At 40.1% G+C, this 27,579-nt stretch overlaps 1 protein-coding gene across 3 annotated transcripts in view; it reads right to left on the reverse strand.

Annotated features, from left to right (window-relative positions):
• Window positions 1-27,579, reverse strand: part of grip1 (glutamate receptor interacting protein 1) — a 344,038-nt gene that overhangs the window by 47,707 nt on the left and 268,752 nt on the right. For all 3 annotated transcript variants that reach the window (XM_072267520.1, XM_072267518.1, XM_072267519.1), the window contains 4 exons: window positions 26,987-27,142; window positions 25,995-26,181; window positions 9,772-9,917; window positions 4,642-4,722 (listed from right to left, as the gene is read on the reverse strand). In XM_072267520.1, the coding sequence (XP_072123621.1) occupies window positions 4,642-4,722; window positions 9,772-9,917; window positions 25,995-26,181; window positions 26,987-27,142 (570 nt within the window). The remainder of the gene's footprint in view (window positions 1-4,641; window positions 4,723-9,771; window positions 9,918-25,994; window positions 26,182-26,986; window positions 27,143-27,579) is intronic.

The raw sequence follows: 27,579 nt of genomic DNA on the forward strand, positions 1-27,579 counted from the left end.
ATGAGGTTGATGCCTTTCAAATTGGAGCATGATGTCTAACATATATTGGGTTTTGAAGAGCAGGTGCTCTCCACAAGCCACATTAATTTGATCTTGGCAAGTTATTAACTCACCAAGTCATTAAAAATCAAACTGCTTAATTAATGGGCCATAAATTACACTACTGAATGAGTTTTGCTGAACTACATTATGGTAATAATATTAAAGTCACTTGACTAAGAAAATACGGAGCCAGATAAACATCACTGCGCCTCAACCTTGCTCTGACATGGTTATTCTCCAACGGCACATTAAAGGTAAGGTCTGCACCAACATTACCATAAAGGCAACTTGAACACAAATGAGAAATTAAGGCTCTTCATAATGTATACCAATAAAAAAAAATTTGCTCATGATTAATTACAAGATAAGACATTTCTGTCAGTGTAATGTACCAATGTTCAATTTTACATTTTTTGAACAACTGTTTTATATGGCTTTAGGGATAATTAAGTTTGCTCTAGTTCTTTATTTCATTTAGAGAGACAGCAGAGTAAAAGCTCTTTCTGGCCCATGAACCCGTGCCACCCAATTACATCCATGTGACCAATTAACCTATAGCCTGTAACATCTCTGGAATGTGTAGCAGGCCAGTGATCAGCACTGGCGTCGTAAAATCGTTTCGCCAGATGCTACGCTACCTGGCTGCCTCCAGTACTCAAAGTTCTGAAAGTACAACTCTTACCATTGCTAGTTTAACCAGGGAACTATTTCTCTTAATATAATGGGCTGAAGGGCTTGTTTCCATGATGTAACGTTCAATGATCTTAGCAACTTAGTTCACTTTTTCACCCATTCTGACAAGTCTAATCATATTACTTTGCAACTTTTAATACCTGCACCCTACTAACAGAGTCTTCAAAATGTGCAGGCTTTAAATAACACCGGACCAAGAGCTTGTGAACAACCAGAAAACAAATTGTGGAAATGATGTACTATGAACATTCATGCTGGTTTATTTATCTCCGAGCTTTGAAGAAGGTGAACAGCATTGATTTTTCTGAGGATCAAGAACATACACACACAGTGTGATTGGATGTGTGAATTTACCAAGAGTTGGTATATTTAAACCTGTTACACATGATTCATCTTCAAACATCCAGGGTATAGATAGCTTGCCTGGAGTCAAATCGTGATTTTGATTGCTGAGAAACTTCTTTTGACATGAATGCGTGAGAATGAACTCTATTTGAATAACCCCACAGCAGGTCGGCAAAGCAGGCTTTAATCGAAGGTCAGTGACTTGGACAGAGTCTGAAGAAATGTCACTGTGATTTCAGCACAGTTTGATATGAATTATTCTCAATTTCACCACTGCCGACCCTATTTTCCCATCCTTTCCTGAAGGGATCTCTAGACATGGGTCTTTCCAATGACATCAACATCCCAAAATAAATATTAAAAAACTTGACTTTTACCAACCCAATTTTCTCTTGTCCTTTCCTAAAGAGATCTCTAGACATGGGTCTTTCCAATGACATCACCATCCATCACCATCCTAAAATAAATATTAAAAGACTTGACTTTCACTAACCCAATTTTCTCTTGTCCTTTCCTAAAGAGATTTCTGGACATGGGTCTTTCCAATGACATCAACATCCCAAAATAAATATTAAGAGGAATTTTACTTTTGATGGCAGTCATTTGTTAAGTAAGCAAATGTTAGCAGGCTATCAAACAAAGCTTTGCATGCCCTTAAACAAGGCTGGCATGTTTCTCTCTGGTGGCTCAGTAAGAAGTAAAGGGCTCCAGTGGTTAACCTAGTTGAGATCAGCTCTTTCAGAAAAGACTAGGAAAGTGTGTACTGCTTGGTGATTTTTAGAGGTCATGGTCATGTCGAGTATAAATATACATAACTCAGACTGAAGTGATTGATGGTAGAGCAGTGGCTAGATATGGTCTACATGTAAGACATTCGACAGGGTCCCTCAAAGTAGCCTAATCCAGATGATTAATATGCATATGACGAATGCTAATTTAGTAGTTTGGATCAGAGCTGGCCTGCCCAAAGACAACAGCAGGAAGTGATGTTCTTCTGCCTGAAAGTCTGCGACAAGCAATGTGTGAGTGAGTAAGTTTGAAAGTGACACAAAGGTTGGTGGAATTCTGGTCAGTGCAAACGGCTGTGAAAGAATAACGCAGTTACAGACATGGGTGGAGAGATGGCCAGTAGAGTTTAATCTACACTAATGTGTGGTGTTGTACTTTGGGTAGTCAAACACAAAGAGAAATTATACAGTTAAAGGGACGACATTTAATAGCACTTATGTACAGAGAGATTATAGGACCTAAGTCAATAGTTCCCTGAAAGTGGCCATGCTTAGGTTGGGTGGTGAATAATGGCATGCTTGGGGCACTGAGCCTAAGCGTGAAAATAAAGTAATATTATAGCTATATAAAACTTTGATTCAACTGCACTAGGGAGAATTATGTGCAATTGTGGTCACCCCATTAAAGAAACAAGTGGAAAGGGCGGAGAAGAGAATTACCACCAGATGCTGCCTGGATTACAGGGTATGAGTTACGAGGAGAGGTTAGACAATTTCCTCTAATGTATCAGAGACTGAGGGGCCATCGGATCAGTTTATAAAATTACGAGAGCAATACAGAGGACAGATGGTTGGAATCATTTCCTGGGGTTAGAAGGGTGAAGTACTGAAGGGCACACATTTAAGGTAAGGGGACAAAGTTTAAAAGGGGTTTTTTAGGGCAAGTAGTTTTATTTACTTATTTATTGATCGATACAGTGCAGAACAGGCCCTTCCGGCCCACTGAGCCACATTGCCTAGCAACCCACTGATTTAACCCCTAGCTAAAACACCGGACAATTTACAATGACCAACTAACCTACTAACTGGTACGCCTTTGGACTGTGGGAGGGAATCAGGGCACTGGGAAGAAGCCCATGCACTTCATGGGAAGGACGTACAGACTCCTGAATTCTGAACTCCAATAGCGTCACGCAAACCATTAAGCTTGAGTGGCGTTTTTTTCCTGGAACTGGCTGCTGGGAGGGGTGATAGAAGCAGGTAAAACAGCGTCATAGAGAGGTACAGTACAGAAACAGGCCCTTTAGCCCATCTAGTCTGTGCCGTACTATTTAAACTGCCGACTCCCATCAATCTGCACTGGGACCATAGCCCTCCATACCCCTACCACCCATGTACCTATCCAAACATCTCTTAATCACTGAAATCAAGCTTGCATGCACCTCTTGTGGTGTTTAAGAGACTGTTACGACAGACAAATGAATATGCAGAAAGTGGAAGAACCTGAAGAGATTTAGTTTAATTTGGCATTATGTTCCACGCAGAATTGCATGCAATAATCCATGCGGAATGTAACCCAAGTTTTATATCAGTGGTGTGAAGGCCCTCTTACTGTGCTGTGCTGTGTTGTTCAATGTTCCACTGTGCAACTGCGACAATGCTAGAACATTCTACAGCACTGAATGAGGGTTGTGATCACTACTCGTGGAACTGCAATGGCTCTTTGGGCCATTGCTAACCAATAAAAGTCTTTGCACATGGGCAACAGATGCAAGACAGCCATTCTAAAACAATGCGAGAGAAAGGGTAGGGTCAATCTAAAACAGGGCTTCCCAATCTTTTTTTAGGCATTGCACCAATACCATTAAGCAGGGGGTCAGTGGATCCCAGGTTGGGAAACCTGATCTGAAGGACATGTTCCCATTCTAATTGCCTGTCTGTAAGTGTTGATTCTTCCCACTTACTCATTCTGGCTGAGAGTAAAAGGCTAATGTTGTATCCTTTTTGTTGCCAACATTATGAAATATAATAAAAATAGCCATTTATAATTCTGCTACACAGATTGAAGAAGAGGTCAGACCCCAGCCCTGTTCAGTTGTGGGACAACTGTCTAGCCAGAGATCAATTTTATCAAGTATCCCCAAACCTCTGGGTTTTTTCCCCAGTCAAACAGGGTGAACGTCACACGACATGTGTTGCAAATGTCAGCGGAGGCAGCCTCACCTCAAGCCTGCATGGTGTTGTAACTGTGAACACAAGTGGTTTATTCAGCATTCCAGACACTCTTGCAAGAAGAGGTCTGCTCGACCCAATATTACATGACATTTTTATATGCTAAAAACAAAGGTAACAGCAGGACAATTCTATAGTTACAATATATCTACAATGCTTTCTTTGAATTACATATAGTTTTCAAATACCTCCTTCTTCACACTCTAGACATCTGAAATTAATGTTAACCCCCACTGACTCTATGCAGACATCTGGGGTCTAGGGGGAGTGTTTGTTTGCAATTGACCCCAGCCATTGTTCTGGGCTGCATTTTAATTTCAATCTGCAATCCACATTCAAATCTGAAGATTGGTTGCTGGTGAATTAATATTTACTATGTACTCTAACTCTAGAATATGCATGAACACATGGCATTTAGCTCTAACAAGCCGCATGACTAAAACTGCTGTTTGGCATTCAATGTCACTACGTGTCGCACAATCCCAGGAGTAAAGTTTGTGGGAACACACCGCTGATGTTGGCCCACTAGCATTGAAATGACAAGTACAGTATAATGCACTGTACAGAACAATGTGAACAAGAGGTCTGTGCAAGTACTCACAGCTGATGGTAATGCCAAGCTCTACTCCGCTCCTCTTCGGGAGCTTCACGTGAAACGTGCCACTGCTCGGAACAACTGATTCTGCAGAAAAGAAAGATGAACGTCATGATGATAAGAAAAGTTTTATGTAATCTGGCTAAAGAACTGAGTAAAACTAATTTACCACGAACAAAGTACATCACATACTTCAACAACCTTGGGCTTCTGTTTGACACTGAGTTTTAAAAACCGCTTCCTCATACAAGCCTCAATAGATGTGTAATGATGAGTATACTGACTGGGTACATCACAGCCTGGTATGGAAACACCAAAGCCCCTGGACAGAAAATCCTGCAAAAATGAATGGATACAGCCCAGATCATCATGGGTAAAACCCTCCTCATCATTGAGGGCATCTACACAGAGCATTATTGTAGGAAAGCTGGGACCCCCACTACCCAGGTCATGCTTCCTTCTCACTGCTGCCATTAGGAAGAAGGTACAGGAGCCTCAGAACTCACAGCACCCGGTTCAGGAACAGTTATTACCCCGCAACCACAAGGCTCGTGAATCAAAGGGGACAACTCAATTTCACTAGCCCCACAGTCAACAGACTCACTTCTTCACCACGTGTTCTTGATACTTATTGCTTATTTATTTATTATGATTTCTTTCTTTTTGTAGTTATACAGTGCGGTCTTTTATTGATTCAATTGTGGTTATTATTTTATTATGGATTTATTAACCATGCCCACAAGAAGATTAATCTCAAGGTTGCATATAGTGAATTATATGTGATAATAAATTTACTCTTGGACTTATTTTTTTACCTTTATCAACAGCGACAACGTCTCCCCCACTTCAGCTCTACTTCTCAAACCTTCTATCGTTAAACCATCTATGACTATTTTAGTTACTTCCAGAGAGGCCTACACCAAAACTTTCCTGTTGTCCTGCCATCCTCTGACTTCCAAAATTCCACAGGTCTCATGAACTCCTACGTAAAATGATGATCCCTCTTCTGAAACATTAGGATACTTATGTTGGTCTGGAATTTACTTTAAGTCTTTGCTGAAGCCTAGTGTTGAAACATTACGTCATATCCACTGTCCTGATGAAAGGCCTCAGCCTGAAGCATCCTCTCAGGTCAGGCAGCTGAGTTCTTCCAGACTGTACTCTGGATTCCCAGCATCTGCAGAATTTCTTGTGTTTATCAAATCCACTGCCCTGCCTGTTCTCTATAATCCTTGAGTCTCTTACGGACCAAAACAAATCTGACTTAATTGGTCTCATAAACCTCTGGGGTAGAGAGTAACTTATAACTTATAGCCCTCAGAGAAGAAATTCTTCCTCATCCCTGTCATAAATGGATAACCACTAATTCTGAAACTGAGTCCCTGGATCTTTACTGCACCAGAGATGGAGATATTCTCACGGCTTCTACCTTGTCAAACCTCTCAGGATCTCCTGCCTCACTACAATCACACACTGTGCTTCTAAACTCCAATGTCGATCAGCACAAACTGCTCAACCTTTTCTTGAAAATCAGTCTCTGTATCCAAGGAAGTAACTTAGTGAATTGATCTGAACTGATTTTCATGAAAGTATATCTTCCCACATCTACAGTGCCATTAGTGACATAGGGTCAAAGAATGTTGAATCTCTGTGGGTGGAGTTGAGAAACTGCAAGGGTGAAAAACCATTATGGGAATCATATATAGCCTTCCATATAGTAGCCAAGATGTAGGTTGAGATTGCAAAGAGAGTTGGAAAAGGCATGCAATGAAGGTAATGACACAATTGTAATGGAGGACTTCAATATGCAAGGGGATTGGGAAAATCAGGTTGGTGTCGGATCACAAGAGGGAATTGAGTGCCTAAGAGATGGTTTTTTAGAGCAGCTTGTGTTTGAGCCTACTTGGAGAAAGGCCATCTTAGATTGGGTGTCGTGTAATAACCCCGATCTTATTAGGGAACTTAATGTAAAGGAACCCTTAGGAGGCAGAGATCATAATATGAGTGAATTCATACTGAAATTTAAGAGGGAGAAGCATAACTCACACGTATCATTATCACAATGGAATAAATGGAATTACAGAGGCATGAGAGAGGAGGTTGTTCAGGTGGATTGGAGGAGGATACTGGCAGAGAAGAGATGGATGAAGCTTCTGGAAATAGTTCACAAGGCGCAGGATAGATATGTCCCACAGAGGAAGAAGTTCTCAAATGGCAGTGACAGGCAACCGTGGCTGACAAGGGAAGTTAAGGACTGCATAAAAGCCAAGGAAAGGGCATATAAGGTAGCAAAAGTGAGTGGGAAGTTGGATGATTGGGAAGCTTTTAAAATCCAACAAAAAGCAACTAAAAAGCTATAAGAAGGCATCCGTTAGTCTTGCGAGACCATGGATCTGCGCCTGGAAAGTCTTTACTCTCCAGGGCACAGGCCTGGGCAAGGTTGATGGAAGACCAGCAGTTGCCCATGCTGCAAGTCTCCGCTCCACGACACCAATGTTGTCCAAGGGGAGGGCATTAGGACCCATACAGCTTGGCACTGCTGTCGTCGCAGAGCAATGTGTGATTAAGTACCTTGCTCAAGGACACAACACCTTGCCTTGGCTGGGACTCGAACTCACGACCTTCAGGTCGCTAGTCCAATGCCTTAACCAAGTGGCCATGTGCCCACAGGAATAAGAAGGGAAATAATGAAGTATGAGGGCAAACTAGCCAATAATATAAGACAGTGTACCAAAAGTTTTCTCAGTTATATAAAGAGTAAAAGGGAGGTGAGAGCTGATATTGGACCACCGGAAAATGATGCTGGTGAGGTAGTAATGGGGGACAAGAAAAATGGCAAATGAACTTAGTGGGTACTTTGCATCTGTCTTCACTGTGAAAGACACTAGCAGTGTGCCAGAGGTCCGTGAGTGTCAGGGAACAGGAGTGAGTGCCATTGCTATTACAAAGGAAAATGTGTTAGGCAAACTCAAAGGTCTTACGGTGGAAAAGCCGCATGGACCAAATAGACTACATCCCAGAGTCCTAAGAGAGGTTGCTGAAGAGATAATGGGTGCATTGGTAACTTGATTCTGGCATGGTCCCAGAGAACTGAAAGTTTGAAAATGTCACTGAACTCTTTAAGAAGGGAGAAAGACAAAAGAAAGGAAATTATAGGCTAGTTAACCAAAACCTCAGTGGGTGGGAAAATGTTGAAGACCATTATTAAGGACGAGGTTTCGGGGTACTTGGAGACTAACGATAAAATAATTCAAAGTCATCATAGTTTCTGTAATGGGACATTTTGCCTGACAAATCTTCAAGGAAGTAACAAGCAGGGTGGGCAAAGGAGAGGCAGTAGATGTCATTTACTTGGATCTTCATAAGGCTCCACACGAGGCTGCAGAACAAGATACATTTCTATGGCGTTACAGAAAAGATACTGGCGTGGAGAGGAATAGCTGATAAGCAGGAGGCAGTGAGTGAGAATAAAAGGGGTCTTTTCTAGCTGGCCGCTGGTGACTAGTGGGGTTCCTCAGGGGTCAATATTGGGATCACTACCTTTCACATTGTTTCTCAATGATTTGGATAATGGAATTGATGGCTTTGTGGCAAAGATTGTGGATGATACGAAGGTCGGTGGAGAGTGGATAGTGCTGAGGAAGCAATGCGTTCGCAGACAAATTAGAAGAATGGGCAAAGAAGTGGCAAATGTTGGGAAATGTACGATAATGCATTTTTGCAAAAGGTACAATAGTGCGGATTATATAAATGGGGAGAAGGTTCAAACATCCCAAGGTGCAAAGGGCCCTACGAGTCTGCATGCAAGACTTCCAGAAGGTTAATTTACAGGTTGAGTCTGTGATAAAGAAGGCAAATGTAATGTTGGCATTTATTTCAAGGAGGGAGTAGAATATTAAAGCAAGAAGATAATGCTGAGCCTTTATAAGATACTAGTCAGGTCGCACTTGGAGTACTGTCAACTGCTTTAGGCCCCCTATCTCAGAATGGAGAAAGTCCAGAGGACGTTCATGAGCATGATTCCAGGAATGAAAGGGTATAACATATGAGGAGCGTTTGGCAGCTTTGGGCCTGTACTCACTGGAATTTAGAAGAATATGTGGGGATCTCATTGAAACCTACTGAATGTTGAAAGGACTAGATTCTGTAGTGTGGATGCAGAGAGGATGTTTCCTATGGTGGGGGTATCTGGAACTGGAGGGCGCATCCTCAAAGTTATGGAGCAACCTTATAGAACAGAGGTAAGGAGGAATTTTTTTTAGCCAGAATAGTGAATCTATGGAGTACTCTGCCACAGAATGTGGTGGAGGCCAAGTCCATAGGTATATTTAAGGTGGAAGTTGATTATTTCCTGAAAGGTCAGGGCATCAAAGGATATGGCAGAAAGGCTGACGTATGGGGTAGAGTTGGATCCGGGATCAGCCATGATGGAATGGCGGAGCAGACTCGATCGGCTGAATGGCCTAATTCTGCTCCAGTGTCTTATGGTCTTACACTGTTCCTGAAAAGAGGTTATTGGCATGCGGAAAATATCAAGCTAACAATTCATTGTTTAAGTGCAACACTGCCTTTCCAGAAAGGCACAACTTCATATAGAGCTGGGGTTCGTAACCATTTTTTTTATGCCATGGACCCTTACCATTATCCCAGTGGCCTGTGGACCTCAGGCTGGGTACCTCTGCTATAGAGTATCTACTGGAACTGATAGGTCTGAAAAGAATACATTGGCAACTGCACCATAGGAAGGGTCGAATGGCTAGCTTCAATGGTGCAACACTGCACAATCCGAAGATGTACAAGTTAATAAAAAAAAAACAATGTCATGTTCTTAATTTTTAAACTTTTACAATCAGAGGAAAATCACATCCAGTTGCATTCAATATGATTACATTTTTTGCTTTTTGTTTCAATTACTTAAGTAAATCATGCCTTCCACGTTGCAAGTTTCTTATCACTGTATAATGCAGAGCATTGATTTAGCATAAGATGGCAAGTATTTCAGGCACACATCTGCTTCGTGTGGAAGAATTATTTCTCGCTATTGAAAACAAAGCCCTCCCAAATGTGTGCATTTCTCCTCAGGCAATAAGTCAAAATATCACAAGATATTCACATAATGATCACTGCCAAGTTTACCTGCAACATCAAACTCTACTTCTAGAGTGACTTTGCTGTTGATGACACAATCTCGAAGGAGCTGGTTGGCTTCCTCCAGCGTGCTGTCCTCCGTCAGGATTCCATTGATGGTCAGAATTCGGTCTCCCACCTGCAGCAACCCACACCTGCCAGGCACAGGAACAAAACCACCGGCTGTCACACTCACTTCAGGAAGCACGCGAGATAGAACTTCAAGTGCATGACATTTGAGTACCGGTAAAGCTGCTCTCCATCTGCTCTTACCCATTACGGAGCGTGATTCATTTTACACAGCGTAAGTCTTTCGAACAGTAGCACCACACAGGTTCTCAAGCTGCTGCTTTAAAGTCAGAAAAATTCCACAAGAGCAGCTGAAAGCTTACCAGGAGACCGAGCTCAATGCCCATTACACCCTTGCAGCTGACGTGAGAATACAGAAGGGTAGTGAAATGAAAATGTCTTGTACCAGCGCGGATAACTTCACTCACCTCAGCACTGGACACATCACTGAGCACAACCTATGAACTCACTTTCAAGGCGTCCATTTAGAATGGAGATGAGGAGGAATTTCTTTAGCCAAAGAGTGGCGAGCCTGTGGAATTCGTTGCCACAGGTGGCCGTGGAGGCCAAGTCATTGAGTATGCCTAAGGCAGAGGCTGATAGATTATTGATCGGTCAGGGTATGAATGGATACGAGAGAAAGAAAGACTGGGGCTGAGAGGAAAACTGGATCAGCCATGATGAAATAACAGAGTAGACACGATGGGCCAAATGGCCTGACTCTGCAGCTTTATCTTATGGTCTTAAGGTAAGTCACGATCACAGTATTATTTATTTATCTATTAATTATTATTAGTTTTTTTGGTATTTGCACGGTTTGTTTCCTTTTGCACATTGGTTGGTTGTTAGTCTTTGTGTGTATTTTTTCATTGATTCTATTGTATTTCATTGTTCTACTGTGAATGCCTGCAAGAAAATACATCTCAGGGTAGTGTATAGTGACATACTTTGAACTTTTCTGGACAATTTTATCGAAAAAGCCATTAAGGACATTCTTTAGATGTCATTACATAGAGTACAAGACAGCAGCCCAATAAAGGCCTTAAGTAGGCTGGAAGTGCTAATAAGAGCTATCAAGAGGACAAAATGCGAGACAAACTCAGCAGAACAGGCAGCATTCATGATGAAGAGTCTCGGCTGAAATGCCAACTGATCATTTCCCTCCATAGGTACTGCCAGGCCTACTGAGTTCATCCAGAATTTTGTGTGTGATGCTCAAGACTTACAGCATCTACAGAATCTCATGTCTCTGTCAACAGTCATCCTTTCCACAAACCAGAAAAAAAGTGCAGTTATATTACATATACTTTAAGTAAGTTCCTGGATCTCTGGGGTCTTTTGACAGACCATTCAAAACCCAATGTGAAACACCAATACATTGTCCCTTTCATAGTAACTTCCATGGTTTCTTCAGTTGTTATAGCCAGAGGGTGGTGGTGGGGATTGGCTCGCACTACTTACTAAATGCTCCCAATGGCAAGTGGCTCAAACAGCCTCTGACAACCAAGTCTAGCTTCTGGCCTTCACATGTGGCTTAGCTACTAAGTCCAGTGGAACTGTTTCTACTGACAGGAGAAGGGGAAAGGGCAGATTACTGGCACCTTAAAACCATTCGCTTCTGGCAGATTGGACTTGTTATCCAAAATTGGCAGCTCATCTAGGAGAAGTAAAGCTCTGATCTCAAACCTCCACTGTCTTGTGGCTATACCCACTCATGGGGAAGGCTTCGGGAGTAAACGCGGAGGAAGAAATCCGGAGCTGGAGTCCCTAAGTAAGGCCAGTGATGTTGTGGGGACTGAACTGGACTCTCTCACAGTGGTGTCTGAAAAGAGGATGCTGTCTAAGTTGCATGCCATCTTGGACAATGTCTCCCATCCACTACATAATGTACTGGGTGGGCACAGGAGTACATTCAGCCAGAGACTCATTCCACTGAGATGCAACACAGAGCGTCATAGAAAGTCATTCCTGCCTGTGGCCATCAAACTTTACAACTCCTCCCTTGGAGGGTCAGACACCCTGAACTAATAGGCTGGTCCTGGACTTATTTCCTGGCATAATTTACATATTACTATTTAACTATTTATGGTTTTATTACTATTTATTATTTATGGTGCAACTGTAACAAAAACCAATTTCCCCCGGGAACAATAAAGTATGACTATGACTAAGTTAAGTTAAACACAGACTGGTAACTCCTGCAATGCTGCAGATGCCAAACTCTATTGGTCTTTGCCATTCTTTTGGGTTTGTTAGATGCATGGAGAGAGGGAGCTTGCTACATGGGAAACAGCTTGCTCTTCATATTGTACTGCCCTAGCTTGCGTATCTAGACAGCCAGGATGCAAGCATGGTTGACCTTGACCAACGGAGACCTCATAATCATCATCATCATCCATAGTAATACCTCAACGTCACGTTTCTGATCACATATCCTCGGATCCATGAGAGGATTGCTGTAATGGTAATTATTCAAGATGCATTTGTAACCATCCAACAATATGCAGCACATTGCTTTTAATTCTGCAGTTCCTTGGACTAAATAAGACAAGATCTGAAGCTCAATAGTGATCAGATCTTGGGCCAATTTTGAGACGTGAGCAAATATTTAGCCCATAATACTTCCTTGTAGGCAATGTTTTACACATTTTTTGTGCATTGGACATAATTGAATTTTCAATAGGAAACAGAAGTGAACAAATTGTGTTATGTCCAGATTTACAGATCTGAATTACACAATTCCTTACATTGAATACTGATGGTTTACAGTTCAATAGTAAACAATTGCTATCACAAGACTGCAGGCAGTGGGAGGAGGTGGGAGAGAGATTAGTGCTCTTATTTTTTCATGTTTTATCAATACTACTAATAGAAAAAATGGTAAATGATTTCTTTTAACTCATTTTATCTTTCTTCAGAAAAAAAACAACCAGAAAAAAATCTTCATGAAATTGCTTTCAGTGTTGCTGACATTGCAAAGTATTCTGTTCCTGTACAACACTTGTACATATTTTTTCCTAAGCAACTAAAGCTATAGGGAGTTTCATTTTGAATTAAGAATGTTGACGCAAATCCCCCTCCGATCCTGATAACACCTGCTGCCTGCCTTTGGGTCACAATGTTGTCATTAATTGTTAAAGCTGTCAGAGAAATTGTGAATGTTTTTGACAGTTATTCATTTCAAGAAACCATAAGACCACAAGATATAGGAGCAGAAATAGGCCATTTGGCCCATTGAGTCTGCTTCACCATTCAATCATGGCTGATCCAATTCTTCCAGTCATCCCCTCTCCCCTGCCTTCTCCCCATACCCTTTGACGCCCTGACTAATCAAGAACCTATCTATCTCTGCCTTAAATGCACCCATCGACTTGGCCTCCACAGCCGCTCGTGGTAACAAATTCAACAGATTTACCACCCTCTGACTAGAGTAATTTCTCTGCATCTCTGTTCCAAATGGAAGTCCTTCCATCCTGAAGTTGTGCCCTCTTGTCCTAGACTCCCCTACCATAGGAAATAACTTTGCCATATCTAATCTGTTCAGGCCTTTTAACATTCAGAATGTTTCTATGAGATCCGCCCCCATTCTGCTGAACTCCACGGAATACAGCCCAAGAGCTGCCGGACGTTCCTCATACAGTAATCCTTTCATTCCTGGAAGCATTCTCGCAAACCTCCTCTGAACCCTCTCCAAGGTCAGTATATCCTTTCTAAAATAAGGAGCCCAAAATTGCACACAAACCCAGGAAGCATCATTTTTTTTTAAAAGCCATGAAAAATTAAAATATTTGAACTTATGCATAAGGAATTCAAACATACACATATACAATAATCAATAGCCATAACTGATATAGCCAGCTGGTGGTGTAGTGGCATCTGCACCAGACTTTGAGGGTGAGTGCTCCTGAGTTCAAATCTGGCCGGCTCCTTGCACCTTTCCCTTTTGTGCTAGGTTGAGCTTCAAGCTAGCAACTCGGCCTCGTAAAAAACAGACAAGTGCCAGAGAAGCATCAAGGTTGCTGCCCAATGCACCACAAGGTGTAGAGAGGAGCAACAATAAAACAAATACAGCCCCTTTGCCATTCTTTCCATTAATTTCAATTCTATTGGTTTGGCTCCAATCTAAGAGGTAGGAGATCTGTGGAATTTCTGTGGGGAGCCCAAGTGTGCCACAAAGAAGCCAACAATGTAGTGAAAGATTTCATTGCAGGCTTAAGCTGGACTTCTATGAAGAATCACTGACTACTCTGAGAGAGGAGCTGGCATATAGCAGGAGATCTGACAAAGGATAGCAGACCTAAGATATTACTGTTTCTCATTCTACATATGCTGTTTGATGTGCTGAGTTTTTCCAGGATTTATTTTTCTTTGAGAAAATCAGTCCTGTTATTTATCACTTGCATTCACAAAATGCATTTATTTCACAGTAAGAGGCACAGAAAAAACTATAATGCTGTGTTTTCCATCATGGAATCTAGGGCAGCATTTTATTCTGAGTGGTTGTACAAGAATTCAAAGGCTCAAAGGTTCATTTATTATCTAAGTATGCATGCAGTATACAACTCTGAGACTTGTCTTCTCCAGATAGCCACAAAACAAAGAAAATCATGGAATTGTTCAAAGAACATCTTTTTCTTTTTCAATAGTTTTTATTAATTTTCTACATAGGAGAATACAGAGTTCAAAGAAATATATCAAATACATTACACTGAATTGCATATACAAACTCCTTACTCTATATTCATACAAATTGATTAATTCATAATATTGATGTAAAGTAAATTTATTATATGGAAAAAAAAATCTAACCCAGTACCAAAACCAAAGCTGATTCGTAAAGAAGAAAAAAGAAAAAAAAGTACATTAATAGCCATCATCTGTGCTTTAACGGCAAATCAAAGGTTTTGAAAATAGTTCATAAAAGGTCCCCACAATGTTTGAAAGTCCTGATTAGATTCAGAAATTGAACACCGAATCTTGTCTAAATTTAAATATGACATCACATCACGCAGCCATTGAACGTGAGTGGGCAGGACCGCATCTTTCCATTTAAGCAAGAGCGCCCTCCTAGCCATAAGAGAAATAAAAGCCAAAATATGCAAATCAAATTTCTCCAAAATAATATTCTTTCCTCCAACAATACCAAATAAAGCGGTCAAAGGATTAGGTTTAAAATTTACTTTAAAAAGTACCGAGAAGGTTTGAAATACTTCTTTCCAATATTTTTCAAGACTCGGACATGTCCAAAACATATGAATGAGTGAAGCTTCTCCATTATTACATTTATCACAATAAGGAGATATTTCCAAATAAAAGCGAGACAACTTATCCTTGGTCATGTGGGCCCTATGGACCACTTTAAATTGTAGGAGAGAGTGGTGAGCGCATAACGATGAAGTGTTAACCAATTTAAAAATTTCATTCCAAGTTTCCTCAGAAATTGAAGTCTGTAAGTCCTATTCCCAAAGATTTTTAATAGTATCTAAAGGAACACTTCTCCTTCTCAACAACATATTATAAATATTAGATATAGATCCATTATAAAAAGGTTTCAAATTAAAAATTACATCTAGTAGATTCTGATTAGGAATTTTAGGAAATGTACATATTTGAGACCGTAAAAAGTCTCCTATTTGTAGGTATCGAAAAAAAGTGAGTTCTGGGTAAGCTATATTTAGCTGACAGTTGCTCAAACGAAAGGAGACTTCACTCCACAAACAAGCCCTGGAAGCATTTACTACCTAATCTATCCCATTCTTTAAAAGCCACATCTATCATAGAAGATTTAAAAAAAAATTAGAAAAAATGAGACTTAAAAGAGAAAATCTCAATAAACCAAACTATTTTTGGAATCGTACCCAAATTCTCATAGTATGTTTAACTACCAAATTGTCAGTTAATTTATTCAGGGATAAAGGAAGTGAGGATCCAAGAAGAGAAATAATAGAAAATTTATTAACAGAGTTAGCTTCTAAAGAAACCTACATCAGACAATCCTCACGATTAATGTAATATAACCAAAATGTAAGATTACGTATATTAACTGCCCAATAATAAAACCTAAAGTCTGGTAAAGCTAGTCCTCCATTCTTTATAGCTTTCTGAAGATGAATTTTGTTTAGTCTAGAACACTTATTTTTCCATATATAGGATGATATAATAGAATCAAGAGAATCAAAAAAAGATTTAGGGATAAAAACAGGTAATGCCTGAAAAAGATATATAAATTTAGGTAAAATATTCATTTTAATAGAATTAATTCGACCAATCAATGATAACGAAAGAGGCGACCAATTTGCCAGCGTCCTTTTTACATAATTCAATAGGGTAAGAAAACTTTCTTTAAATAAGCACTTATAATTTTTAGTAATTGTTATAACTAAGTAAGTAAATTAGTTTCTTACAATTTTAAAAGGAAGGTTATAATTAGTTGATATCCAATTATTCAAAGGAAAAAGTTCGCTCTTATGTAAATTCAGTTTATAACCTGAGAACTGGCTAAAACAGGAGAGTAAAGAAAGCGCATGGGATAATGAAGTCTCGACATTAGAAATAAAGAGCAATATATCATCAGCGTAAAGTGAAACTTTGTGGATAGTGCCTCTCCTTAAAATACCAGTGATATCATTAGATTCTTGAAAGGCTATGGCTAAGAGTTCTAAAGCCAGATCAAAACGCAAAGGACTTAACGGACAGCCTTGTCTGGTGCCACGTTGAAGCTTAAATGGTTTGGAGTTCTGAGAATTAGTAATAACCCTAGCGGAGGGAGCTAAATAATTTAATCCATTGAATGAAATCAGGTCCAAAATTGAATTTTTCTAAAATTTTAAATAAATAATTCCATTCAACTCTGTCAAAAGCCTTCTCAGCGTCTAGGGATACCACATATTCCGACATCTCCTGAGAAGGAGAATAGATAACATTTAATAAACCACGGATATTAAAATAAGAATATCGATTTTTGATAGATCCACTCTGATTATCAGAAATGATAGATGGTAAAATATTTTCAATCCTATGGTCCAGAACTTTAGATAGAATCTTAGTATCAACTTTAAGTAAAGAAATTGGTCTATAGGAAGAGCATTCAATTGGATCCTTATTCTTTTTGAGGATAAGCAAAATGGAAGCCTCATAGAAAGATTAAGGCAGCCTGCCCGACTTAAATGAATCCGAAAAAACTGAACATAAATGAGGTATAAGCAGTGAGGAAAAGGTCTTATAGAACTCTCTAGAAAATCCATTTGGACCCGGAGCTTTCCTCGAGTGCAATGAGCGCACAGCCTTGACAATTTCCTCAAAAGAAATAGGCTGTTCTAACTGCTTTCTGTTGTCAACAGAGATTGTGGGAATGTTTAATTGGTCTAAAATATTGTTCATTATAGTGTTATCCTTAGGAGAGTCAGAGCTATAGAGTCGAGAATAAAATTCTCTAGAAGTATTATTTATTTCTAAATGATCAATTGTCCTAGCACCGTTAGCTTTACATATTTCTTTAATCTGCTGTTTAGCTATAAAGGTTTTAATTTGATTAGCCAATAATTTACCTGTTTTGTCTCCATGAATATAAAATTGACTTTTATCTTTTAGGAGTTGAGTTCAATTGGATAAGTTAAAAGGAGATCATATTTAGTTTTAATTTCAACACACCTTTTATATAAAGCAGGATCTGGAACCAAGGTATACTGTTGGTCTAATTGTTTCAACTGGTTAGCTAAATCACTTCTCTCTTTATTAGCTTTTTTCTTAATACTTGCAGTATAAGAAATAATTTCACCTCTAGTATACGCCTTAAAGGCATCCCATCTGATAAGACTAGAAGTCTCCTCTAACGAATTCTCTTAAAAAAAAGAGTAATTTGTTTCTCCATAAGCTTAAAAAAATCTTTATCAGATAACAAAGTTAGATTAAAACGCCAAAACCGGTTTGTTTAAAGAAGGCCAGGAAGGTTTAAAGATAAGAGCACAGGAGAATGATCTGAGACAACAATCTCTTTATATTCACAGGATCGAACTAATGGAATCATTTGGCTATCAAAAAAAAGTAATCAATCCCAGAATATGTATGATGGACATGAAAGAAAAACGAATATTCCCTGTCTACTGGATGAAAAAAATGTCAAACATCAACAATACCACATTTCATTAGAAAAGATTTAATAAACATAGCTGATTTATTTGGTATCACTAGTTTAGAAGATGAATGATCTAAAGCTGGATCTAAACAACAATTAAAATCTCCTCCTATCACCAATGAATACAGACTCAAATCTGGCAAAAATGAAAAAAAAAACGCTCAAAGAAGCCTGGGTCATCTATATTCGGAGCATACACATTGGCAAATACCATTAATCTGTCATCTAGCTTCCCCGATACTATAACAAAATGTCCATTAGTATCAGAAATTACTTTATGTTGAACAAAGGAAACTTTATTATCTATAAGGATCAAAACTCTCTGGCTTTGGCCTGAAATGAAGAATGGAAATGAGACTCTCTCCATTGATTAAAAAGGCATGAATTGTCACATTTACGTACATGAGTTTCTTGAAGAAAAACAATTGGTACCTTAAGTTTTTTAATAAAGGCAAAAATCTTATTTCTTTTCACTGGGTGATTGAGCCCTTTCACATTAAAACTAAGTAAATTAATACTTTGATCCATTTTAAAACTATTTATAAGAAAAGTTAAAGTAACAATCAGAAGAATGTATATTAAACCCAAACAATAAACCTTCAGATATGGTAACTAGGCAACAGAGTTGACTATATTTCCAAATCAGCTTCAAGAAAAAAAAACTCCCCATCCCCCCCACCAAAGAGAGAAAATCAGCCAAAAGGTAGCTGACGCCTACCCCCACTAATATCATCCCCCAGAAAAGCCTGCTGAAACCGCTGCAAAGAATTCAAGGTTGATTACTGTTCCAACCAAGCCAAAGCAAAATGCAGTAAAAATAAGCTTATACAGTTTTACCAAACAAAAGAAGCAATTGTTCATACTGAAAAATATTAAACAGTTATATTTCTAAGTCTAAAAATTCCTGAGCCTCTTCGTTTATAAGAAACCATTTCTTTGCCTTGTAATTCTCAGCTGAGCCGGATAGCGAAGAGAAGGCTTGAAGTTTTTGCTATAAAGTTCTGCCATAACGTTTTAAAACTCAGCACGTTCTTCCATAACTTCCGATGAGAAATCTTCAACAATACAAATCTTCTGACCCTTGTAGCCATTACTTGCTGTGAGTTTGGGATTGACTGGGTTATTAGGCAATTGGCAAGGGCCAGTGAAAAGGAGCTTAGGCGTAAGTGGACAGGCAATTGATGGAATGGACAGAGTTAGGGTGGAGAACTGAGGCTTTGGCTCAAAATGAAGAAGCCTCAGTCCTGGAGGCCATTGTGTGAGATCTTCAGTGTAGAAGTCTGAGGTCGGAGGCTTTGGCTCGAGCGGGTTTAGCAAGGAAGTAAATGTAAACAGCAGGTTAAAGTAAATTTGTTTTTCTTTATAGTAGTTAACTAAAAAGATACCAAGTTACAACTAATGAATAAAGTAGGGATGTAGGATCAGGTGACAAATTGTAGCTGCATGACGTGGGAGCTGGTGTACCCCATTTTGGGTCCTGGTGACCAGACTTACAGCAAGCATTGGCTGCTCTAGGAACTCAGGCTCAAAGCTGATGACCTGAGATCTGAGCTTCAAACACCATGACACATCAGAGAAGAGAATTACCTGGACCCTGTGTTTCAGGAGGCAGTCACATCCAATAGATTAACTACGTTCTTCAAATCCAGGGACAAGTGGGCGTGACCGTGAGAGAGGCAGGTAAGCGGGTCGAAGAGGTACTGTAAGACATGCCTCAGCCCTTGAACTTGCTCAGCAGGACTGAGATTGTTGCTCCATGAGAGGATCAGAGTGAGGGCTATAGGGAGGATAGGCAATGTGGTTCAGAGTGCCACTCAGGAGAGGGGAGGGAGAAGAGAAATTAGTTATAATTGGATGTAGCTGTAGAGTAATTGTAGTTGTACAGTCAGGGAAACAGACTCTCGAGGATTGAGAGTCCAGAGCTCTGTTATCTGCCTGGTGCCCAGGTTGGGATATCTCATCTGAACAGCTGAGGAATTTCGAATGGGAGGGAGGGGAAAGATCCATTTGTTGTGGTCCACATGAGTACCAATGGCGTAAGAAGAACAAGGAAAGAGGTTCTGCTGATGAAATACAAGCAGCTAAACAAATGACAGAGCAAGTTAGATGAGTGTAGAATGTGAATCTAATTAGGAGTGGGGTAGGTATAGGGCCATTGAAATTCAATGTGGAGAGCTGCAAAGACCAGCGCGTAAGAAAGAAAAATCTATAGGAGAAATGCTGAAGAAGAAAGTAGCGGACAGGGAAAATTACAGAGACTTTTGGTTCTAGAACGTCAGTAGTTGCTTCAGGAGTATATTTTATGAGTCCATCAGTCAGACTCATCAATCCTGCACAGCAACTTTATTTTCTTCCCCTTCACCAAATCCCTTGATGAGCTGAGATCCATCGATTTGAGTCTTGAATATACCCATTGAAAGAGCACGCTGATTGGATTACAAACGACAGTACACTGATTCCTTTGTGACGCCTTGCACCACTAGGCTTTTCATCACCTCATACTGGATTCTGCTTCAGTGCTGTATTTCATTGCCACAATTTATTCAAAACCTAACGTTGCTACAGCATCGTACAGGATGAAACAGAATAGCAGAAGGTTCTTCATCTTGACCAGAGATTCCTTGATGCGATTTTAATAAAACTGCCGGGTCACCACCCGGCAAAGGAAAAAATTACTATGGAATTTAGTTGTGTCAGCTAGTTCCAGGCATATTAAGTGAAGAAGCTTTTCAAGACCAAAAAAAGAATTAATTGATGCAGGATAATTTAAATACATCTGTTGGCATGCAAGGTGAACTTACCCAGGAGCAGAGGATCAGGAGGAATTGGCAGCACTTCCACAGATCCCAACTCATGATTTTGAATCTTACCATCAGCGTCTCAAAGGATGGCATGGTAACCAGTGATTGCATGCTACTCATAAAGGCAAGTCATGCAAGTTCTGGAAACACCAGCCATCTACATGTCTACAGAATAAAAGCCTTTTTTAAAATGTGATTTGACTTGCCAGCACAGGAGTTTACTCCTAAATCAATTCCATCAATTTATATAAACCTCAGACGCTGACCTCAACTCTAAATTTAAAATTACTACATAATTAGTGGTAAATTAGTGTTTTACTGGATATTTCTCTTTAACACCTTAATCCATCATTATCATAATGTATAAATCACTACATATCAATGATGTTAATAAACAATAATTAGTTAAATTAACTTGGATAATTGAATGAATTAATTTCTATTGCTCTTCTGTGAAACTTGATGAGAACTGACATAGTGCAAGAAGAATTAAAAACTAATACTGGACAGTTTAAACCCATAGTGCCCGGGACCTCCAAGTGTTGCAAACTAATCCCTCGAACATGAAGTCTAACAGGAGGCGGATCAAATGGCCTGCAGCTAACATGACTTCACTGTGGAAGCAGTTTGATGAAGATGTTCAGCAGGCTGGATGGAAAGCGAGGTGCCTCCTAGTGGAGGTTGGTTGTAGGGGATTTGTAGCCCGTTCTTTAGTTAGAGCCTTCAGCATTTTGGGCATTGAGGGAGAGAGGAAGAGGAGAGCCATCCGCAGTACCACCGATGCGGCAGAGAGGGTCTCAAGATGGCTGTGGCTCCAAAGAGGGGAGCCAGGCAGTCATAAGTAGCTAGCCATCTGGACACAAGCTGGGGTCTGATCAGCCCCGGCTGAGTCACCTGGAGGAGGTTGTATGATGTCGAAAGACCCGAAACACCCGATGATTCCAGGAACATCACTGAAGATGTGTCCAGAAGCATCAATAGATGTATGTATACAGCAAGCAAAACATGACCAGCACTCAAAGGGGATAATACAGCCTTCCTTGCCAATGGTTTCAATCGTTCAATTTAATATCAGACAATCTATACAGTATACATGCTGAAATCTTTACTTTTTGCAGACATCCATGAAGAGGAGAGAAAAACCCCAAAAGTGAATGGCAGAAAATTTTTAGAACCCCAAAATCCTCCCTCCCATGCACAAGCAGCAGCAGAAGCATTAATCCTCCCCACTCCCTCCTTACTTTAGCAAACATTGACCCCGCCCACCCACTTTGCAATAGCAAGCCTCGAGAGACTGTGATCAAAAACGACTGAGTGTCCTAACACTTCGACATCACAGCAGGCTCTCTCACTCACTAGTAAGAGGAAATTAAGGACCTTGTGTCTACAATGAACACTTTTGTCAAGGTACATTATATACAGACAATATTCCTGCCTTGCTCTTAGAGCAAACAGGCAAAATAAGTAGCACTCTGAACTAAATCAGGAAAAGCATGCCTTCAAAATTAGGTGCAAACCTGAGCAAGGGCAGCAAACTGACCCAGCAGTTAGCCCTGCCACCACACACTCCAGGCACTCAAGTTGAACCCTGCTGGCAGTCTGTGTGGGTTTTAACGCTCTGTGACCACGGGAGTTTCTGCTGGATGCTCTGGTTTCTCTCTGCGTCCCAGATATGTGCAGGTAGATTAATTAGATACAGTAAATTACCCTTTTGTGTAAGCACGTGCTAAAACAAGCAAAGGGGGGGGAGTGGCACGGTAGCGTGGTGGTTAGCACTATGTTTTACTGCCAGCAACACTTCAAATCCCGCCACCGCGTGTAAGGAGTTCATACGTTCTTCCCCCGTAACCGCGTGGGTTTCCTCCAGGTGCTTCAGTTTCCTCCCACAATCCAAAGATGTACCGGTTGCTAGGTTAATTGGTCATTGTAAATTGTCCCATGATTAGGCTCGGGTTAAATCGGGCGTTGGGGGGGGGGGCATTGCTGGGCGATGTGGTTTGAGAGGCCGGAAGGGCCAGTTCTGTGTTGTATTGTGGCGGGTCGCCCATGCAGCAAGTGAACCGGCTCCAGCAGTCGCCAGCAAACCTGCAGCCCGCGGCAACCGAGAGGAATCTGAGCGCGGGGCAGACCTCGGCCCGGAAGCTGACGCCGCTTCTGCCCCGCAGAGAGCGGGGGTTGCTGGGAGCGGGTACTTAAGCGCACGCCAATTCAAAACAGTAAACGGTTCAACCCGACCCACTCAAGTCAGTGTGTTGTCGCGTATCAGCTCGACCACATCGGTGACCCCGATGGTCCAATGGCATTTGGACCCGACATGAAGGACTCTGCTCTGCAGAATACAGTTTCCCTTAAACTACCGACCTTCTGGACCACCCAACCCCTGGTCTGGTTTGAGCAAGCGGAGGCCCAGTTCCAGGTCAGGCAAATTGTCTCAGACGCCACCAGGTATTACTACGTGGTGGGCGCCTTCGACCAGGAGACAGCGGGTCGCGTTATCAACTTTAGTATCTCAATAAATAATTACAAAGGAAAGGTGATGGGAATGTGAGAGAAAACAGGGACAAAGAGTGTGGATATAATACTGATGGATTCTCGGGAACTATCACGGACTTAACAGACGTAGCTCGCCACAAGTTCAGAAAAAATGACTGATATTTCAGATCATTAGTTATTGACACAAAGCATTAAAAGTGCTTCTCACTACCAAGATGCTGAACAACCTGCTAAGTAGTTTCAGCCCTTTTTAAAACTTTTATTTCAGATTCCATCATGGTCAGTATTTTGCATTTAGATGGTGGAACTTTTAGAAACATAATCTCAAGCTACAGATAAACCAATAAGCCTCTCTGACAGATAACTCTTGGAAACAAGACAGCAGTTGTTAAATCAATACCCAGAGTCATTGCTATACAAATTACTGTCAGTGAAACCGAGGACACCAGTTTAAAATAGATTTCAAAGGCAGACAGGGTACAAGCATATGATGCACAGAGATACTGTAAGTGCACAGTGTGAACCAGAATACCAACAGGTGAACGAATAGGAATATACAGACTGACATTTCCCCCCAGCCATGAGAAAAGTATTAGAAAACGAGCAGAAATAATCAAAGCTAGCAAAGGGGGAACCAATTTACACAGTGAGAACACTTTTTATATCACATTTATTGCTGATGTAGGATAAGAAACTAATACACACTGACAGCTTAAGTCAATTATAGTGGCAGAGTGCAACATTTGAACACAAACCAATTAGAAGTACTCGGTCCCTCAGACCCTCTGGCCTACTCCATCATTCAAGATCACGGCCGATTTAATTGTAATGTCAACTCCACAATCCTGCCGATCCTCCTGTAATCTTCCACCTCCGGCTCATCAAAAGTCCTTAAGACCATAGGACAAATGATCTTAAGGGCAAATGAGCAGAATTAGGCCATTTTAATGTTTCTTAATTGTACATATGGTTTTTTTGTGTTCTATCGCTGAGCAGCAGTGAACCATCTGATTGGCCTATCAGAGTTCTCTTTGGGAACTAGTTGACTTAATCAGCATTTCTGATCCGGCTATTGTTCACGACTGCACTTAATAAAAAAAAAAATTCGCCCAACATGTCTTCTCCACCTATTAACCATCTAGCTCTTGGATCTAACTTGGCAAAAACAAATATATATAGCAGTACTTTTAAACCTGCTGTATAGGCCAATCCACTGTACAGAGGATACAATGAATTGCAGGAGCTTTGATGAATTCCAACCATACCATTGACTTCAGAGGACCATGGAGATGGGAGGTCTGGGAGCTAAGGGCCCGAGTAATTGGGTACAATTAAACCTAGAATTTGTAAAAGTGTCAAAGCAGTAATAATATGCTGTTAGTATCACAGAGGTTTGAGCAAAAGCAGGGATGAGTATCCATCTGTTTTAAAATAGGACAATGCTGTCAAAGGCTATCAAACCATAATGCTTTTATATGTTTATAGTTTGATCTCAAGTACTATGGATGAAAGAGAATGATTAAAAGAGAAGAGGGATTTAAAATAAATTCCCTTCTGGTGTCAAACATCTTTTGAAGATGTAGTAGCAGCAAGAGACATTAAATAAAAGGGCTGTAAGTATTATCAATTCATTTATCAAGCTCTGGGTCTTCACCTGGAACTCCATTACGACATCTAATTGTACCATATTATTGGGTGGCACCCAAGTGGTCTGCTGGAACTGCACATGCCTTGGCAAATTTAAAAGAAAGCTGATGAATAGAATGGAACGTTATTATCATTACTCAAAGCAACAAGAATGCGGTGCTGGATAACAATGAAAGCTTGTCTTTAGCGTGCTAAGTAATACCCAATGTTAATGGCTACTGCAGTCAACATAAATGAAACGATAGATAATTTAATTTGTAAATAATTTAGTTCTTTAATTCTTAATGAAATCAAGTGGATTAGGTTGGAAGATGCACTTGAATATTGGACTTTAATGCATGGCACTGTGCTCAACGAGCCATACAATCTCTTTTCTCCTCTGTTCTTAAGCAAGTCACCTTGTTAGGTGAAAAAGGGGGCAAAATTGAGAAGACAAATGCTTCCTTCCATGATGGTGGTGAACGTGAAGAGGAGTTCATCAGTGCTCAGTATATAAGATACACAGTGAACTGAAAATCTGTCCTATATTTGTATTTGGCTTTGATACACGGCAGCATGATGGATGCCATGCCGAAACACATTACAGGGATGATAAAGATGTTTGAGTGAGCGTATTTTCAAACAACACATCACGGCCTCATTCCTATTTCAGAACCACAGAGAATTCTGATCTTTACTCAATTCTGCAAGATTTGCACTATAAGGAATATACTAAATATGTTAATAAACAGTGGAAATAACATGGAGATGAAGTTTTAACTTGAACAGCATACTTAAATCAAACTAAGACGTATATGTTTTAAAAAATAAATCCTAATGGAATTTTTAAAAATCACAGCAGAAAAATATGATCTTCAATATGGTTAACATAACCTTCTATCTGATATAGCTCGTGGTAAATAAAAGTGACATATCTTGGTATTGTACTAATTGTCAATTAAGAGCACTGAGAGGTAGAACATGGAACATTCTTCAATCTGACAACTGTAAATTAACATCCTCTAATTAATTGTAAAATGTCTTGATTAGATATCCTCTCGAGCAGAGAAGAGTATTTGCAAAAAAAATCATAAAGCTCCAAGTCTCACCTTTCTGCTGGGCTGTCAGGTTCAATGTATGCGATCAGTGGTGGGGAAGACAAGGTCTCTGTGGCAAAAACACCTCCCTGGAGCTGAATTCCAAACCCGACGATTGGGTCACTGGTTAGAACCACTTCCGCAGTTTCTGTGTGAACAATCTGTCCGGCAGAACCAACCGTGCTGGAGGCTAAAGACACTGTGAAAAGACAGTGGTGGGTATCACTTCTGGGTCCGTGTACATAACTAATATGATGTTGTTGGAGAAACCGTCAGTCTCTGCTTTTGTAACAGTCATTGTAATTGCAAGCTTTTTAAAACGTTTGTTGCATCAGCAAATGATAAGAAAGTACATATTACTCAAGCTGCACCTCCTATATATGAAAAAGAAACTTCTGCATAAAAGTTACAGGACATGAAAAGGTCACGTGGCTCAACTAGACCATGTTGGGCTCTATCTTTCAAGTGGTAAACAACTCAAGTCACATTTACCTGCCTCATCCTATATCCCCTAAACTCCTTTCCCATCTCATATAAACATTGTCTATTTTATTGTATTTTATTGACTTTCTGGCATTTTGAGCAGAATTACCAAGTTGTAAGAAATCAACCAAATCTGATTAGAAGAAATATAAATGTTCTTTTCACAACCCTTAGGAGTTTTGACTCAGTTGACTTGTAAATCTTTTCTAAGAACAAGTCAAAATAGCTAAGAAATAAAAGTACATCTTACTGGCACGCTTGTTGCATTCAAAATATAGCAGACAATTCAGACAGATTTACAACCAAATTTTTTGTCGTCTCCAAGTTAAATTGTTCCTGATATTTGATTGAACAATTAACAGAAGGCATCAGAATTAAATAAAACATGCTAGAGTAAATCAAACAAAAAATTATAACATTTGGAGGTGTAGATCATTTACTTCCCCCGTGGTTAAATTACATTAGTGCGGTATTTTCACCTACAATTCATCAGTAATTTTTACACTGGACCTGTCACATACAAGAGCTCTTGTGGTCTTTCTTTTTCAATTTCCTTCTCATCAGAGTTCCTCGTGGACTTGTTGGATAGAGGTTGCGAGGTAGGGTCCCCATATTCAGGGAGCTCAGGCTGTAGGCGCTCATGGAGGTAGGAGGAAATGACGTTGACACCAGAGCAGCTGGGGAAACAAAAACAGAAAACCTGAGTGATCTCGCTCGAGTCTGGAGCATCAAAACAGTTGTCTGTAACACAGCCTGTGTTCTATAATCAAAGATTCAAGATTCAAAGTACATTTATTATCAATGTATGTAGTATACAACCCTGAAATTCATCATTCACACAGACTTATGAACTGACTATAAAAGGTACTGGAAGTATTTAATTCCTTGTAGATTAATGTTGGTGTTTTGGTAGGGAAAAGGAATTCAGGTAGAACATTTAGCCATGACTTTATAGAATGGAGGAGCAGGCTCCAAACTGCTTACTTTAACTCTTATTTTTATGCTCAGGTTTCAATCATAATTAAATAACACATGAAACATCATGCAACTGCCTTTCCTTTTACTAAAGCCGTTTATGATGCCTTCCTGTAGGCAGCTTCTTAAATCTGCAGCA

This window comes from Mobula birostris, chromosome 9 (genome assembly GCF_030028105.1).
Source record: "Mobula birostris isolate sMobBir1 chromosome 9, sMobBir1.hap1, whole genome shotgun sequence".
Lineage (NCBI taxonomy): Eukaryota > Metazoa > Chordata > Chondrichthyes > Myliobatiformes > Myliobatidae > Mobula > Mobula birostris.